This window comes from Suncus etruscus, chromosome 16, assembly GCF_024139225.1.
Source record: "Suncus etruscus isolate mSunEtr1 chromosome 16, mSunEtr1.pri.cur, whole genome shotgun sequence".
In the NCBI taxonomy this organism is placed as follows: Eukaryota; Metazoa; Chordata; class Mammalia; order Eulipotyphla; family Soricidae; genus Suncus; species Suncus etruscus.
The window spans coordinates 79,059,117-79,076,414 of NC_064863.1; the positions used below are offsets into that span (position 1 = coordinate 79,059,117).

At 38.9% G+C, this 17,298-nt stretch overlaps 1 protein-coding gene and 1 non-coding gene across 4 annotated transcripts in view; both read right to left on the minus strand.

Moving 5' to 3' along the window:
- SNCA (synuclein alpha) overlaps positions 1-15,228 on the minus strand; it is a 143,246-nt gene extending 128,018 nt beyond the window's left edge. The window contains exons 1-3 of one of the 3 annotated variants that reach the window (XM_049790032.1): positions 15,115-15,227; positions 13,388-13,526; positions 5,109-5,150 (exon numbers count right to left, since the gene is read on the minus strand). In XM_049790032.1, coding sequence (XP_049645989.1) covers positions 5,109-5,150; positions 13,388-13,508 — 163 coding nt within the window. In that variant the 5' untranslated portion in view covers positions 13,509-13,526; positions 15,115-15,227. Of the gene's footprint in view, positions 1-5,108; positions 5,151-13,387; positions 13,529-14,222; positions 14,281-15,114 lie in introns of those variants that run through there. The other 2 variants (XM_049790033.1, XM_049790034.1) reach the window with 2 other exon arrangements.
- LOC126033116 (U6 spliceosomal RNA) lies at positions 8,702-8,807 on the minus strand. Its single transcript, XR_007504271.1, has one exon. It is a non-coding gene; the product is annotated as a U6 spliceosomal RNA (small nuclear RNA).
- Positions 15,229-17,298: the final 2,070 nt, after the last annotated feature.

The window sequence follows — 17,298 nt, forward strand, 5'->3', positions numbered from 1 at the left end:
CCATATAATATTATGTAGTTATGTACTGCATGTATCCACTGAGATAGATGAAACATTAGAGAACAAGTATTTATAAAAGCATAATGCAATTTCAACTTGATACATGACATTAAGGTGTAAATCAACAAATAATATTGCCTGCTATATTATTAAAATTTTAAACAAATATCTAAAATACAGATTGTTAATTTAACTCCTAAGTTCTGTAAAGAACAGCAAAAATCAAAATTTTCTGCTTTTTAGTCATTTCAAGATCAATACAGAAATAGTGCTCTTACATTCTTGCTCTTACATCTCTTAACTCACCTAATGTGATTTTTGCCTTTATTTATTGATCACACATTCATTTTTTGTCTGATTTCCCCAGATCTGTCCATTACCACATTTTAGGAATTGGTGGTTTGAGTGTTATTTTTCCTAGACACATTTTCTTGTTAGGTTTTGTGTATATCTTTTGTATTCTTTCTAGGAACATTCCAAATCAAAGGAACCAAAGACTCCTTATGACAGCATTTTTGTTTGTTTGTTTGGTTGGTTGTTTATTTGCTTTTTTTGTGCCACATCCAGCAGCACGCAGGCTTTACTCCTGGCTCTGTGCTCAGAAATCACTCCTGGAAGGCTCAGAGAACTATATGAGACACAAGAGAATGAACCCAGGTCAGCCATTTGCAAGGCAAATGCTCTACCCATGGGCATTGATACCCTGCATCAACTGTTTCATGGTATCTGCTAATCAAGTGATTATCACGCAACCTTCATGTCCTTTGGAAACAGTTAATGGTTAAAAAGTAAAGACAAAACAACTGGGTTTCCAGTCTACTCTGCGGGTCTGGAACTAATGAGTTCTATAAAACCAGGGCTTACTCCTTGGTTCTTAGTAATGTGAAAAAACTGACAAGACCTTGAAGTTTAAGTCAGAAAAATCTTCGCAGGTGTCACTTAGTATTTGTTTTTGCAACTTTGGGTAATATGAAGATAGCTAGTAAATGAGTAGTCATGATGCAAAGTTTAATACAAATGGCAGAAAATTTTACTAAAAATTTTGTTTTTAAACACTTTTAGAATTTTGAACTATAAAAATAATGAATTAGACTCCAAATTTTCGGATTTTTTCTAAGAAAAGAATAGAAATTTTTGCTTGAAAAATAAACATCTTATTGTAAGCAATCCAAGATAAAAGTCAAATCTGATCCTTTTGCAGATTCCTAACTTTTTATGTCATCCATGAACATTTGTTTATAATAATATCTATAAATGTTTGTTTTTTATTTTGTTTGGGGGTCACTGTTGGCAGTAGGGAACTATTCTTAGATCTTGCTGGAGGTCACTCTGGTGGTTTTCTGATGAGGCAGCACCAAGGATCAAATTTTGGCCTCCTGCATACACTCCACATTTCTGACCTATCTCAGTCTACATAATTCTTTACATATGAATAAATTTTCATCTGCTTTTACTTCATATAAACTACACATGAAGTTTATATGGCAAAATATAGTTTGTATTTATTAAACTGAAAAATGTAGTTTTTATTATATTACTACTTCATTGGATTGTATCCTTGGAAGAAAAAGTAATTGATTTCAATTACAAGGTTATATTGCATGTGCTGGAATACTAAACATACTCAGAAAGATCTGCGTGGAATGACTTATCTAGTAGATAGTCTACTGATATTAGAGTCATATTATTTTCTTTTCTTGCACCTTCATAATCAGTTTCTCTATTCACTAACATTCCAAACAAAAGAGTGAACGAAAAAGGAAATTAAATATATTCAAATTAGTACATTCTGAATCAAACACACCACTTAATTTAAGGGAAAAGATCTTACAATCAGGCCAAGAAAGTATCCTCTTTCCCAGTGAAAGGATACACTAATATTTTGATCCCATTCATTATGATTTCCCAAATGTACCAGTGTTTCTCATTTTTGTGATGAAAATTCCATATATCTAGAATCCTTTCTCTAATTTTACCCTGTTTGTTTACTCTTGCAGCTCCCAGCCTTAGATTAAAATCTAACTTAATGTTAAAATCCAATTTAATGTTAAATTCTACATTAAAATATCTCTTCTCAGTTAAGTGTTCTTGTTCCTCCTCAAATAACTCATAAAATTTAGATGCATTTTTCCCTATAAACATTTCATGTCATGCTATAATTATTCATATCTATCTCAGTAGGTTTATCCATTTCTACCACTGAGTGAACTAAAATGAGATTCTGATTTATTATTTATTATTTTTTCTTATTTTCATTTATAGTAGATACTCATATCATTCTGAATGTATTATGAGGTATTTTGTGTATACATCTGAAAAAACATTTATACCTGAGCCATATGATTATATTTATATTGAATTAACTAAATGAAAATAAAATTCCGAATGAAAGGCGTCATCAATTTTAAGATATAGAAAATCTAAACGTTAACAACTAAAAATTCAAAAATAAAAACATGCGGGTTTGAATTGGTATTCAAATGATAGATTAAAACACATAGGAATATACACTACAGATAGGTTTTAATAGGAACATTAATTATGAATTGTTAAAATGTTATTATGAAATGTGTTATCATGTAATAAATTTAAGAATCAAAACATTTATAAACTTTTCAGATAGAGTAATTACTTTAGACCTTTTTTTTGGTCTTTGGGTCACAATTGGCAATGCTCAGGGGTTACTTACTCCTGGTTCTGCACTCAGAAATCAGCCTTGGCAGATTCAGGGGACCATATGGGATGACGGGAATCAAACCAACCATCAGTCCTGGGTCGGCTTCATGCAAGGCAAACACCCTACCACTGTGCTATCTCTCCAGCCCCATTTGCTTTCAGCAAATTAGACTAATTTGTTGCAAAAACAAATTTGCTCCAGACCATTTGCTTTCTAAATTCTGTCCACAGACATGATATTCAGAAAATCCAGATTAAATATATTCTCAATATTTTACGTAGTATGATACATTACAGTACACAGAAGGTGAGAAATTTCCCACTTAACTACCTATGTATTATTAATGAAATATAAATCAAAACAGCCATGAGATCATCTCACACCTGTGAGAATGGCTATTGCCAAAAGATAAGAAATATGAAAGGAAGGGAAGGATGCAGACCATTACTGGGAATGCAGACTGATGTAGGTATTTGGGAGAAATATGAGGATGCCTTGAAACACTGAAGTAAGCCCCTCCACATGATTCAGCTTTACCACTTCTTTTTTATGTCCAAAACACACACAAAAAATAATTCAAATATATAAATGCACATCCACGCTTGCTGCAGCATTGCTTAAAATAGCCAAGAAATGGAAATAACCCAAGAAGATCTAAGTTTTCTTTCTCTGTCCTCCCTTTCTAGCTTACACACACACACACACACACACACACACACACACACACACACACAATCAAATGCTACTGAAAAAAAATAAAATCCTGTACTTTGTAACAACTGAACCTATTAGGAAGTTCTGCTGAGAGAAATAAGTCAGAAGAATAAAGACAAATATTATATGATTTCTTTACATGCACCTGAAGAATCACAGGTGAACAAAATAAAATGGTAAACTTTCATTATGAATTTTTATTATCCTTTATGTAACAATAATGTCAACATTTATAGTTCCTTTTTTTTTTTTCAACTTCCTGACTCTAAAATCAAGAATTGCTCAGGACCATATGTGGTGCTGGGAATCAAACCCTAGTCACTCTTCCATTGCTCTGGACTCCTCTAGTTCTTATATATAAACTTAATACTTCATCACCACCAAAATGACCAAGACCAAGACTCTTCACCCTATCCAGACTTTATGTCACTCTAATTACACTCAGATTACAAGGTCAACTAGTATTTGCCAGAAGAAAAGGGGGGAAGTCTGGCTGTGCGGTGCATAAATTAGAAAGAAGGGCACATACATTTATATTTTAAATTATAAACCTAAAATTCAAAAATGTCTCAAATACAATGTTTCAAAATATTAAATTCTGCTCTCACCATATGACAAGATGCTGAAAGCAGTTGTAGAAAATGATTTCAATTATGTGATTGTCTATCAATAATTATTAAAGCAATTAAAAAATTTTAAATTACATTGATAATATCCTGAGTTAGTATAGTGCTGTCGAAGCGAGCACAATATCTTGAGTTTAATAGGCAATATTAAAGACAGAGTTTTTAGGATCTTACCTTGATAAAATTATCTTAATCTAACAATTAAATTTTCTTTGATTTATTACTGAATTAACAATATTTATGGATGTAAATATTTACTTTTATGGGTACAATATTACCACATAATACCACCACCAAAGTTAGCAATCTCATAGCCTAAATTTACTAACATCTGTGTTTCTGCCAAAAGAGGAGGTAAATGAATTTGAAACCTTTTAATATTGCCCGATAATATTATATAAGTTTCATTCCTGCCTTTAACAATTATAAGTAACATTTATTTACAGTTATTATATACCTCTATATAATATGCTTTCCGGATGAAGCATAATGAGCAGTCAGTTCTTCCTCTCCTTAATCACTGAGCTAACCACATTACATTATTAATCCTCTTAATTTGAAATTGTAGTTTCATATTAAATATTTTCCATCAACAAATTGACTAATTCATTTAACTGTATGGAAGAGTGAAGGTTCCTCTGACCCACCAAGAAAATGTAACAATTATAGAATATTTGACTGTATTTTAACAGAAAATATACTTTAACAATCTAAAAGTGACAATCCTTATATTACTTATGCTAGTAGTTTGCAAAGCATTGAGTCAGTCTGTGCAAGCATTACTTACAACTCATTACATTACAGAGTAACTCAGTAAGTTACTCAAGTACAATAGTACTAACAATTAAACACTGCCATTCAATTTCAGTCAACAGTTTAGACAAAGTGTGTCCTATTTTTAAATAATGAGTATTTACCTACTTAAAATAGTTTATAAAAAAACTGATGTTAAACAAAACTAACTTATCCTGGGAAGCTCTCAATGAATGCAGAGGTTTTTGACATTATATTGAGTCATCAATAACGTGGCTTTGTTGGTTGTTACCTGTTTCTAATCCCTTTCCAGGCTATAAAGCCCTCATGAAACTTACCTGTAGTTACTCCATGCACCACTCCTTCCTTGGTTTTGGAGCCTAAAAAAAAAAAATAATAATAATTCAAACAGCAATGTCAAATAGGCCTTATGTTACTGATCAGCTAATTTTAAACCAATTTAATTTAAAAAATACTCAACCTCAAACCACTTATAGCCTCAAAGGCAAAGAAACTAAACACAGAAATGCAGTAATTACTATGTTAAATACAAGAAAATAAAGCTGGAACTGGAGAAATAGTACAACTGGTAGGGAGTTTGTCTGCTTTGCATTTATTTGGCCAACCTGTGTTGATCCCCAGCACCCCATACGGTCTTCAAAGGAGTGATCCCTGAGAACTGAACCAGGAATAAGCCCACTGGGTCTGTTCCCCCACCCCCAATAACAAAAAAAAATTGAGGAAAACTAACAGGTTCTCTACAACTAAGGTTTTAGTAAGATACAAGTAGTATGTCTTGTACTAAGATCCCTTGTACCCCACAACACATAACATCGGCAGGGATATCTTTGTATCTAGAAAGAAAGGATGAGTTAACTTTGAAGCTGGGGGTAGAAGCTTTGCAAATAAATAAATAAACAAATAAATCAGTTAATCTATGAAGCACTAATATAAAGGGGACAGAGAAAGTAATTAACGTTTTTTGGACACCTATTACGCAAGTGGCTCTTTACTTTTAATCTCACTTAAACTAAGGGGGATGAGAGGGACCAGATTCAGATGTGTTTAGGACTTACTCCTAGCTACTGTGTTCTGGGATCACCCTTGGCAAGGATCAGATAACCGTATGTGGTGTCCAGAATCAAACCTGGGTCACCTACCTGAAAAGCAAGCACCTGTACCCCCATGCTATCTCTCCTGTCCTGTAATAGCCAGTAATTCCACCATTATCTCCACTTTGTAAGTGAAGAACTTGCAAATAAAAGCTAAAACCATTGCCTTTATTAGGCTACAAACACAACCAAATTCAGGCCACTTTTGAATAAGTGACCTCTTCCCATTAAACCATAACTTCAGAAGAAATGAAGTATCTTCTTATTCAAGTGTTAGTTTTAAGAGACAAAACAGAAATTTCCCCCGAAATCTGTTATCTAATTTCTTCAACTACACATCAGTTTCACACTTCCACAGCGATCTCTCACCAATCCATGTATAGTTCACTCAAATTTTATTTCCACACTCTTTATTTCTACACTGCATTTTTTAACTTTTCTAAATAAATGTCTTTCATTTATGCATTTCAGTAAATATGATAAAGGCTTATATATTATAAAGGTGGTGACATGAATACATAATGTATTGTACATAAGCAATGGCTAGTAGCAACACACTTGGAAAGCAATGATGGGAATTGATCCTATATCATAATGAGTTCATTATTTAAGGAGTGTGTTATGGGATAAAGAACAAGAAGAAAAGAATATAGTTTGTATCATCACTCAAAGTTAATGTCCTATGGAATAGAAACTTGAACTTTGTTGTTGGGAACTAGGATTAACTAACTATGGTCATTAAATTATACTGGTATGAAAAATAAGAACAGTCTGCAACTCAGATTTTTGGTAAAGCATGACTAGTAAGACTGACTATTTAGCAACTGGTGCATGGTCTTTATGGTTCAATTGTACCTGAGAATTTTTGACTTTGACTAAGTCAGCAATGTTGCCTAAGTCAAAGAAAAAAATCTTGACTTTTAAATCGAAATGTCTGTTCAAAAGAAAGAAAGGAGGAGAGGGATGGTGTAGCAGAACATGTCTTGCATGTACATGGGTTAAATCCAATCCCTGAGCACATCCAGGATGATTACAAGCTCAGAGCCAAAGGTCATCCCTGAGCATTGCTGGTGTGACAAAAGGAAAACAAAGGAATGCACTGTAACTGTTACAATATATATTAATGACGCTTTCTTAAAAAAAAAAAAAAGAAGAACCTAACATGGCTACAATGCAATAAGGGGAAGAGAGAGAGAGAGAGAGAGAGAGAGAGAGAGAGAGAGAGACAGAGACAGAGACAGAGACAGAGACAGAGACAGAGAAACAGAGAGACAGAGACAGAGACAGAGAGAGAGACAGAGAGACAGAGAGACAGAGACAGAGACAGAGAGACAGAGAGAGAGAGAGAGAGAGAGAGAGAGAGAATAAAATGGGGGAGGAAGGAGGGTGTGGTAAGGTTTTGTGTCTTTTTTTTTTTTTTGGATAAGCACAGTAAGTGTTGGGGAAATTACAAAGAAAATTCCCTTGCCTAAGATACAAGGTTTCTCCATTCTTTAAGTATCTTGTCATGGGAAAGAATACAGGCTCTGGACAGACTAGTTGACGAACCCCAAGGCCCTTTTTTGATGCCAGGAAACATTCTCCTCAGTTGTGGCTGACAAAATCAGACCTCTGTAATTAGAGATCTTGGTACTTGCACAGCTTATAGGACGAAGTATAAGACTAAGTCTTTCTTTATGGTTCTAGGAGTTCTGCTCCGTCATCGTTGTTATAGTCAGTCTTCTGTAATTAGTGATCTTGGTATTTGCACAGATCCTAGGACAAAACTTTCCTTGTGGTTTCAGAAATTCTGTTCAGTTGTGGTTGTCAAAGTCAGGCCTCTGGATTTACTGCTCATGGTTTTTGTATAAATCCTAGGCCAAAGCCAAATCTTCCTTCTTCCTTCCTTCCTTCCTTCCTTCCTTCCTTCCTTCCTTCCTTCCTTCCTTCCTTCCTTCCTTCCTTCCTTCCTTCCTTCCTTCCTTCCTTCCTTCCTCCTTCCTTCCTTCCTTCCTTCCTTCCTTCCTTCCTTCCTTCCTTCCTCCTCTCCTTCCTCCTCCCTCCCCCCCCCCTCCCTCCCTCCCTCCTTTCTTATGACTTCCTGCAAATTCAAAGTGGATATCTGAACAAGGAATACCTGGAAGTTGAGATTCCACTAGACTGCTGTTGTATATGTTTCTAAAAGTGTTCTCAACTTGGAACAGGCAAAATTTATTGCGATTTGAGAATTTGATATTAGTTCACACTTTGTGATCATTTATCCTAACAGGAATGTAAGATTTTTAAGACCAGAAAGACATATTTCTTACCACTACTATTATTACTACTTTTGCATAGAAAAATCTTAATTTTTTCTACTTTTGAATTTGATCTCAACTTATAATTCCTCAATCATCTGACAAAGAACATTTCCATTTAATTAAATTGTTGCACTGGTGAAGGGAAGTGTTCTGTTTATGATTAGAACCCAACTACAATCATACTTGTAATCATTGTGCTTAAATAAAAATATTACTTTAAAAAATAATTAAATTTTTATGTGTGCACATTTATTACAAAAATATAAAAATCACAGAAATACTTATTCTTAAGCTCCTAAAATATAATATAGAGTAAAACTAATATAACTTTGTACTATCGGTATGATTATTGAGATAAAATATCAAATGTATGCAAGATCTATAAAATAAATGGCTGGTAAACTGGACTTCATAAAAATTAAATATGTCTGGGTCAGAGCGGTGGTGCAAGTGGTAGGGCATTTGCCTTGCATGTGGCTAACCTAGGATGGACCATGGTTCGATCCCAGGCATCCTATATGGTCCCCCAAGCCAGGAGCGATTTTTTTTTTTCCCTTCACGAATTTGCATGTCATCCTTGTGCAGGGGCCTGCTAATCTTCTCTGTATTGTTCCATTTTTAGTTTATGTGCTGCCAAAGCAAGCACCAGGAGCTATTTATTAGCACATATCCAGTAGAAACCCCTGACCATTACATACATCCGGGTGTGGGCAAAAAGAAAAAAAAAAATAAAATAAAAAATAAAAATAAATAAATATTTCTGCTTTGTAAAAGATAATGTGAAGGCAAACTATAAACTGAGGAAAATATTTACATAAGATATACCTTAATAGAGATAGTATGCAAACTGTACCAAAGAAAGTATTAAAATTCAACAATAAGGAAACCCAACTTTAAAATGAGTGGTAGATCTTAGCAGATATCTTACTAAAAAGATATACAAGTATCAGTTCAATAAGCACATGTAAATATGTTCCACATCATACATGATCAAGGGAAAGCAAATTAGAGTAAGAGAGTGACTCAAATCCAAAACACTGTAAACATCAAATGCCAATGAGGATGCGTATTGGAGCACCAAGCACTAATTCATTTACGGAGGTAAAGCAAAATGGTAAAGCCCATATGAAAAACAGCTTGGTGGTTCTAACAAAACTAACTTACATTCAACATTTAGTAACTGTACTTTTTATAGAGTTGAGTATATTTCTGTACAAAACCTGCACACAAGTATTAACATTGAATTTATTCATGACTACAAACACTTAGAAGCAACTGGAATTCCTTCCATAGCTAAATGGGTAGGTGAACTGTGACTAGGCTCTGGAAACAATACAAAGGAATTTTAAATGTTTATCACTGAATGAAGCAAATCAAACTGAAGAGATATTTGTACTGACAGTTCCAATTTCAACTCTGTGACATTCTAGAAAAGTCAACACTATGGAAACAATGCAGAGAGCAATGGTTTCTAGGAGCTGGAGAAGGTTGCAAAAATGCGTAGAGGGTGTTTAAAACACCAAAGATAACTCTATATAGTGCAATAATAATGCATACATGTCATAATATGGTACACCCAAAGTAAATTCTAATAGCAACTATATATTTTGGGTGATTATAATGTGCCTATATAGGTTCATCAATTACAACAAATGTTGCAAATCTATGTGTGATATTGATAGTGGAGAGGCTAGCCAAATGCACAGGGTTACATGGAAAACGTCTGAATATCCCCTCATTTTCCTGAGCATCTTAGACTACTCCACAATCATCAATTTTTAAGAATTTGAGGAATTTCAATGGGATGATTATGTCACTGACCCTACCCTCATCAGTGATTGTGCCCTACCCTAGGGTGTGATCTGGCATTCTGCTCCCACCCTAGGGTGGTACCTGTTTCTGCTCCTACCATCGGGTGGTATCTGATTCCACCATTGGGTGGTACCTGATTCTGGGGGATAAAAGCAAGGGTCTGTGGAAGGCGGGGGGCTTTTTTCCTGGGACTCATTCTGGGGCCTTTTGACTTCAGCCTCTTCCACGGAATAAAAACTGTCTTATTCAGAAGCCTAACTGCCTGTTAGCTTTCTTCCCGCTGCATTCATCTCAGAACCACTGGCTGAACAGGGTAACAGACCCGTAGTCCAAGCTGGAGGAGAGAGGCCTCATCCTCCATCCCTCCATCAGTCAACCCCATCAACTATTGCAACAAGGGATCAGAGAAATAGTTCATGAGTAAAGTTCTTGCCTTACTCAAGGCTGAAACAAACTTGATCGTGGTACTGCTTATGATTACCACTAGAAGTGACTCCTGACCACAAAGACTATGCAGGGTTCTCAAACTCATGGCCCGCGGGCCGCAAATGGCCCTCCGGCCCTCCGTCCAACATTTTGTGGCCCTGCCCTAGAGGAATCTTGTTTTGTTTTGTTTTAGTTGTTTGGTTCACACCCCCCAATGTTCAAGGCTTACTCCTGACTTTGCACTCAAGGATCACCCTGACTTTGCCTCCTGCGGCCCCCAGGTAAATTGAGTTTGAGACCCCTGCGAGGAAGCCCTAAACACTGGTATGGTCCTACCCCTTCACTCAAAAAGAATTTTGCTCAATTACTCAATGTTTTGTTTTATTACCACATTCTCAAAAAAACTTACATACCTGCATTCATCTAATCACAAATACAGGTGATACTCGAGACACATGAATTAAATTTTACAATATATTATGTTGTATATGTAAATATTTAAGGGGATTCTTATGTTACTGACCCTACCCTGATAGGTGATTGTGCCCTATCCTAGGGTGTGACCTGGCATTCTGCCCCCACCCTAGGGGGGTACCTGATTCTGCTCTGACCATTGGGTGGTATCTGATCCCACCATCGGGTGGTAACTGATTCTGGGGAATAAAAACAAGGGTCTGTGGAAGGCGAAGATCTTTTTAGCTGGAACTGAGGCTGAGACCTTGGACTTCAGTCTTGTCCACCAAATAAAGCTAATATTTCCACAAGCCTGACTGTCTGCGAGCTATTTACCCACCGTTTCACCTCAGAACCGTTGGCTAGACAGGGTTGCAGACGCATGCATCGAGCTGAAGGGGAAAGGCCTCATCCTCCATCCCTCCATCAGTCAACCTCTTCAGGGGCTGACTTGCAACAATATTAGAAGTAATAAATAATACCACTAATACTAGAATTTACATTTGTCTGACATCAAATTGCTGTATTTTACACTTTACAAGGAGTCAATGAAGTAGAACATAAGGACCAAAAGTTTTATAAAAAACATCAACTACTGCCTTTCACACTACAACAAAGTAGTTGAGACACACATAATATAACCTAAAATATTCACTATCTAGTTTCTTATAAAAATATTTACCACCATCTTAACTCATATTTTATTATAAATGTTATGTTCAAATTCATCTTTGGTTTAGAGCATAGAATATCAAGATATAATTGAATGAATTTACTAAGTGTTAATTAACTACAATGGCAGACACTGGATGGGATTGTTTTAAATTTCTGTGACATGAAAACAAATCTAGTTCCAAATAATATATGAGAGCAGATGACAAAATTCAATTCCCAAAATCAAATTATTTTATTTTCAAGAATTTGTGGTTGGCAATGAAAACAGATTAAAAAGTATCTAAATAACACAACCTATTTACTACCTGAAAGAACAGTAGATTATTCAAAAGTGTTTGCCTTCACTACAGATAGTCTATTAGTATCATTAAAAATATTTAAAGTCGGGGCCAGAGAGGTGGCGCTAGAGGTAAGGTGTCTGCCTTGCAAGCGCTAGCGAAGGAAGGACCACGGTTTGATCCCCTGGCGTCCCATATGGTCCCCACAAGCCAGGGGCAATTTCTGAGCACTTAGCCAGGAGTAACTCCTGAGCATCAAACGGGTGTGGCCCAAAACACCAAAAAAAATTTTAAAGTCCTTAAACTATAAACTGAAGTCACAGTATATTTGCATGCCATGGATACAACTAAATATAAATATAGAGATCCTGATAGACATGTCACCAATTAAGACAAAATTCACACTTTCTAAAGCCTTCAAATTAACTGATCAGTTTTGATCTCTGAATGATGTTCTGAAAATATCACTAAAGATGGATAAAATGCAATTAACATAGAAGATCTGTGGTGACCAAGACAACAGAAGTCTATGAACAGTCAGGGGGAAAAAATATGAACATTGAGAGCCATTCACAAAAAAAATCATTCCAATTAGAACTTTGTTCCAGTCCATCTATGTTGGAAAGAAGATGTAGCTTTCTTTCAATCCAAAAAGGCAGAACACCTTATGCCACCCAATAAGACCATACTCTACACAACTGCCCTTTTTGGGACTGCTACTACTACAATTACCCTGGGTAAAAGTGGAAGAAGTCAGAGAAAAGAAGCAGAGAGAGTAGTGGGAAGATATGTATATGGAACTCTGTGAATGAGAAGCCATATATTTATCCCAAAGAATTTAAAGTGGTTTTAAATTAAACTCAAACTACCAAACCAGTTCATATTAAAAAAAAAAAAAAAAAAAAAAGCTGGAGTTAGCATGAAGACCCAAGGTAAGAAGGAACAAGTAAAAAAATAAATATCAGTTGATTGTAAACATCAGTTAATAAACTAAGAATAAAAGTTGCTTAGAGATATCAATCCTCAGTTGCTTCACTAAGGTCTCAGTTGCCAACTTACCAATTGATTAAAATTTAAAGAAACTACACTTAAATTCTTTCTGTTCTTTTCTTTTAGAGTGTCACCTTTTTTAAAACCCAAGACCAAATCAAAGTCTTATTTTAATAATTATTTTTAAATCAGATTACGTCAAAAATGTCAAGTATCTTTCTTGAGGATAATCTAAATGGACGGCTCACAAATGACTCTTGAAAATCGTCTTGGTGACTATTAAAAAAACTGGTTTTAAAAATGTTCCTAAACTCCAATCACTTATGCACAAAAATATTCATATTTAAAAACGTCATAAATGTTGTTGCAAAATCAGTATTCTGGAAAAAGTGAAAACACGCCTTGCTTTTACTATTAATGCAAATGTACATATCCACCTCCCACACCTACTCTGACTCAGTTCATCCTCTTGACAAGCGATGCACGCATAAAATGAATCAAGTGAAAAAGTACCAGCACTGAGAGCATCAGTAATCCTAATCATTCACCACAAATAAAGGGTAAAACAAAACAACATTTGGAGTTTACCTACCAACATAGAGAACACCTTCTTTTGTCTTTCCTGCTGCTTCTGCCACACCCTGTTTGGTTTTTTCAGCAGCAGCTACGACCCCCTCCTTGGCCTTGGAAAGTCCTTTCATGAACACATCCATGGCTGATGAATTTCTTTACCCTGCAACACAAGCGTAATTGCCTAACAACACAAAATGCAGTTTTAAGGCGACTTTTGGGCTAAACAGAGCAACATCAATATCATTCAAGTTCAAAAACAAAACCCGAAACACTGGAAGTTCAGCAGACTTCAAAAAAAAAAAAAGTGAAACTATCATTTTAAACAAAATATAATTGCAACCACTGGTGGGCTGATTTTAGCTTTGGCATGAAAATGAAATACCGTCCATCTTAACTAGCAAAAGTGCGACCCACTAAATATGGATTGGGACTGTTCTTGGGCATTTAAGCAGAGTTACACGAAAAGATGGAGTCCTCTTTAGACTCCCCAGGGTGCAAAGGCTGAAAGTTAGAAAATACCAAAGTTCCAGATACCTTTAAAGACCGAGCTTCAGAGAGGGAGCAGAAGCGATGCAAACCGAAACAGGCTTAGACCAAATACCAGAAGAGCGCGATTAGATGGATCCCTAAGAAAAGCAGGAAAGAGAGCTAGCTAGTCTCTCTGGGTGTGGCTGAGCTGAACAGCAAACCCACCCTTTTTAATCTCTCTCCATCATCCCTGGGTTCCACCGAACCTCTCTCTAGCCCTGCCCTGGGTTATCTCCCGCAGCAGACGGTCTCCCCGCAAGTCCAGTGGCACGCCTGAGCGCGCGCACCAGCAACGCACCGTGCCACCTTCGCACGCACACGCTCACCTGTTAACCCATGACCACCTGTGCACCTGCCATCCCGCCCTTGCAGAGGCATTATTTTCATGCTTGACTGAGAAATGCAAGCCTAAGGACTGGGAGGTTTGGGGGCTCGAGGAAAAATCAAAGTTGGAGACTGTCCATAGGCGGATCATCCTGGGGCTCACCAAAGGAAAAAGCAGATCCCAGGGAAAAGCACCCAGCAGAGCCCAGCGAGAAGGGAATCTGGAGAGCTGGAAGAACTTGAGCTAAAAAAAAAAAAAGGCTTATACAGTGAGCTATTTCCTTGAACCTGTTAGAATGGCCATGATGGAAAAGATGAGAAATAGCAAATGTCTGTGAAGATGTGGGGGAAAGGAAACTCTACATCACTGTTGGGGGGAAAGGTAAATTAATGCAAACACTATAGAAAACAATATTGAGTTTCCTCAAAATATTAAAATAAATGATATGATGCAAAAAAAAAAAAAAAAAAAAAAAAAAAAGGGGTTATAGCTCAAGCAAGGATGGGTGCCCGGCACCACCAGATTTCCTCGCCTGCCACCTCCAGCAACCTTAGCAGGCTGCTGGGGTTCAGCGCCCCTTCCCCCACGTTACCTCCAAGCCCTGGTTCCGATCCACAGGTACTTGGCAAAGCCCGCCTGCACCCCCGAAAGGTCCAAGAAGAGGAGCCCAGCTAGGGCGCACGGTGGACGCGCTAGGGCGCATCCAGACAGGGCGTGAGCGAACCCGCCACGGAGGGTCTCGACTGCGGACTCGGGGTTGGGGGGGGGGGGTCCTGAGTCGATCGAGCGAGCGATTCTCCCAAAACCCACCGTGAAGGATCGAACCCCGGAGGCCGGGGGGGACGGACGCGCGGACAGGACCCCCGGAGGCTGCACACACCTCGCCCCGCGTCCCCTGGCTCGGTCACTGGCCCCTCTCCGGGTCGCCGCCTGGCCGCCTCGCTGCTCTTCCCGCCCGCCTCTTTCCACTGCTTCTCCCGGCGCCAAGAATGTCTTCTCCGGGCCCGTCACCCCCGCAGTCGATCTGACAGCTCAGCTCCCCGCCCCGCGCCCCGCGCGCCCCGCCGCGTGTTCCCGCGCCCCGCTCCGCCTTGCGCAGCGTGCTCTGGGCTCAGGGGGCTCGCGAGGGCCGTGGCGGGAAGATCGGCTGCCCCTGCGGGCCTGGAAGACTGCAAGGTGCAGCGACCCCCAAAGTTGGGGTCCCGAGGAGCCAGGGCCGAGGCGGTGGGGATGCGTTTGCACCTGCCGCTGCGCGCGCGCGCGCGTCCTCACCCGCGCGCCCCAACCCTTCCTTCTTCTTGCTTGTCCTCGCCTTTCCACTTCCCCCACTTGCTAGCTAACTGGGGGGGAGGAGGGTGTCAAGCACCCCGATTCCTCAGGGAGGGGGTTGCTGTTGAAGAGTGTGGGAGGGGCGGGGGTGGCGCAGCGACCTCCAGACTTGGAGCGCCGGGGGATGCCAACAGCGGGGATGGCCCACCGGCTCTCACCATTTTCTCTTCCACCAATCAGACACTGCCAGGCCCTGATTTCCACTCCCACCCCCCTCCCCAGGGGATGAGCAAGAAATAAATCCCCCCCCCCCATTACCAGCTCAGGCCGCCAACCATCCAGCCCCCCGTCTCCCCCTTTTCGGGCAGGATTTACTTTCCAGCCCCGAGCGCCTGGGTAGAGGAGGGAGGTCCAGCGCGTTAGCCCCGCTGACCGGGGAAGATGTCACACACCTTGCACCTGACTTTTTCCCAGAGCTCAAAAAAACCAGGGAACACACGTCCATGCAGGCGCCTGTGCGCGTCTGGGCCGTTTTTTGGTTTTTGTTTTTTTTTTTTTTTTTGGTTGGTTTTGTTTGGATGTGGTTTGTTTGTTGGTTTTGCAGAACCGAACATCTGTTTTCACCTTTCCGAGCTGGAGGGATCCGAGCTATTTCTAATCACACCTGCGCGGAGAAATAAACTCCCCCCACCCCCGAAAGATTTAAAAAGCGTTGCTTTCTCCACCTGCATTGGAAGGCTGATTTTAGTCCTGAGGGAAAAAAATAAACAAGCCATTCTCTTATGCTTTACTTTTTTTTTTTTTTTGTCATCTTTTTTTTTTCTTTTGCACTTCTAGGAATCTGCAGATCCAGTATTGAGGGTTCCATTCTCTCTCTCTCTCTCTCTCTCTCTCTCTCTCTCTCTCTCTCTCTCTCTCTCTCTCTCTCTCTCTCTCCCCCATTCTTTCTCTCCCATTCTCTCTCCATTCTCTCTCTCTCCATATTCTCTCTCCCCCATTCTCTCTCTCCCCATTCTCTCTCCCATTCTCTCTCTTTCCCATTCTCTCTCCCATTCTCTCTCTTTCCCATTCTCTCTCTCCCATTCTCTCTCCCTCTCTCCCCCATTCTCTCTCCCATTCTCTCTTTCCCATTCTCTCTCCCATTCTCTCTTCCCTATTCTCTCTCCCATTCTCTCTCTCACTCACTCTCTCTCTTTCTCTCTCTCTCTCTCTCTCTCTCTCTCTCTCTCTCTCTCTCTCTCTCTCTCTTTCGCTGTGTACAAGGCAAACTTCCTACCGCTGTGCTATCTCCCGCCACCCCCCACCTTTTTAGAAGAACAATTTCTTTGATTTATGAGTGCTTAAATTCAAGTAAAACCCCAAATAAATCTACAAAACAGCCTTCTTGATGTTCATAGGTATAGAAAGAACTACATGCATACATGTATATTGTACCTAATACTTATTTATATTGCTTACATGAGTCCTTCCACTACTGAGAGGTTCTATTTTAAATCTTTTTTTTTTTTTTAAGGAAGACTTTATTCTGTTTCTAGGGATCAAAGAACACTAAATCTGGGAGTTGGTTTCCTGTCTGGCTTTGAGACCTTGATTAAGTTATATCATTTTCTGTTTAAAATTTTTTTTCTTGTACGGCCGAAGCGATAGCAAAGCAAAAAGCCGTTTGCCCTGCAGGCAGCCAACCCCAGAGGGACCCCCGTTCGATTCCCAGCACCCCATATGGTCCTCTGAGCCTGCCATTAGCGATTTCTGAACACAGAGCCAGGGAGTAACCCCTGGGCACTGCCAGGTATGAACCCCCAAAATAT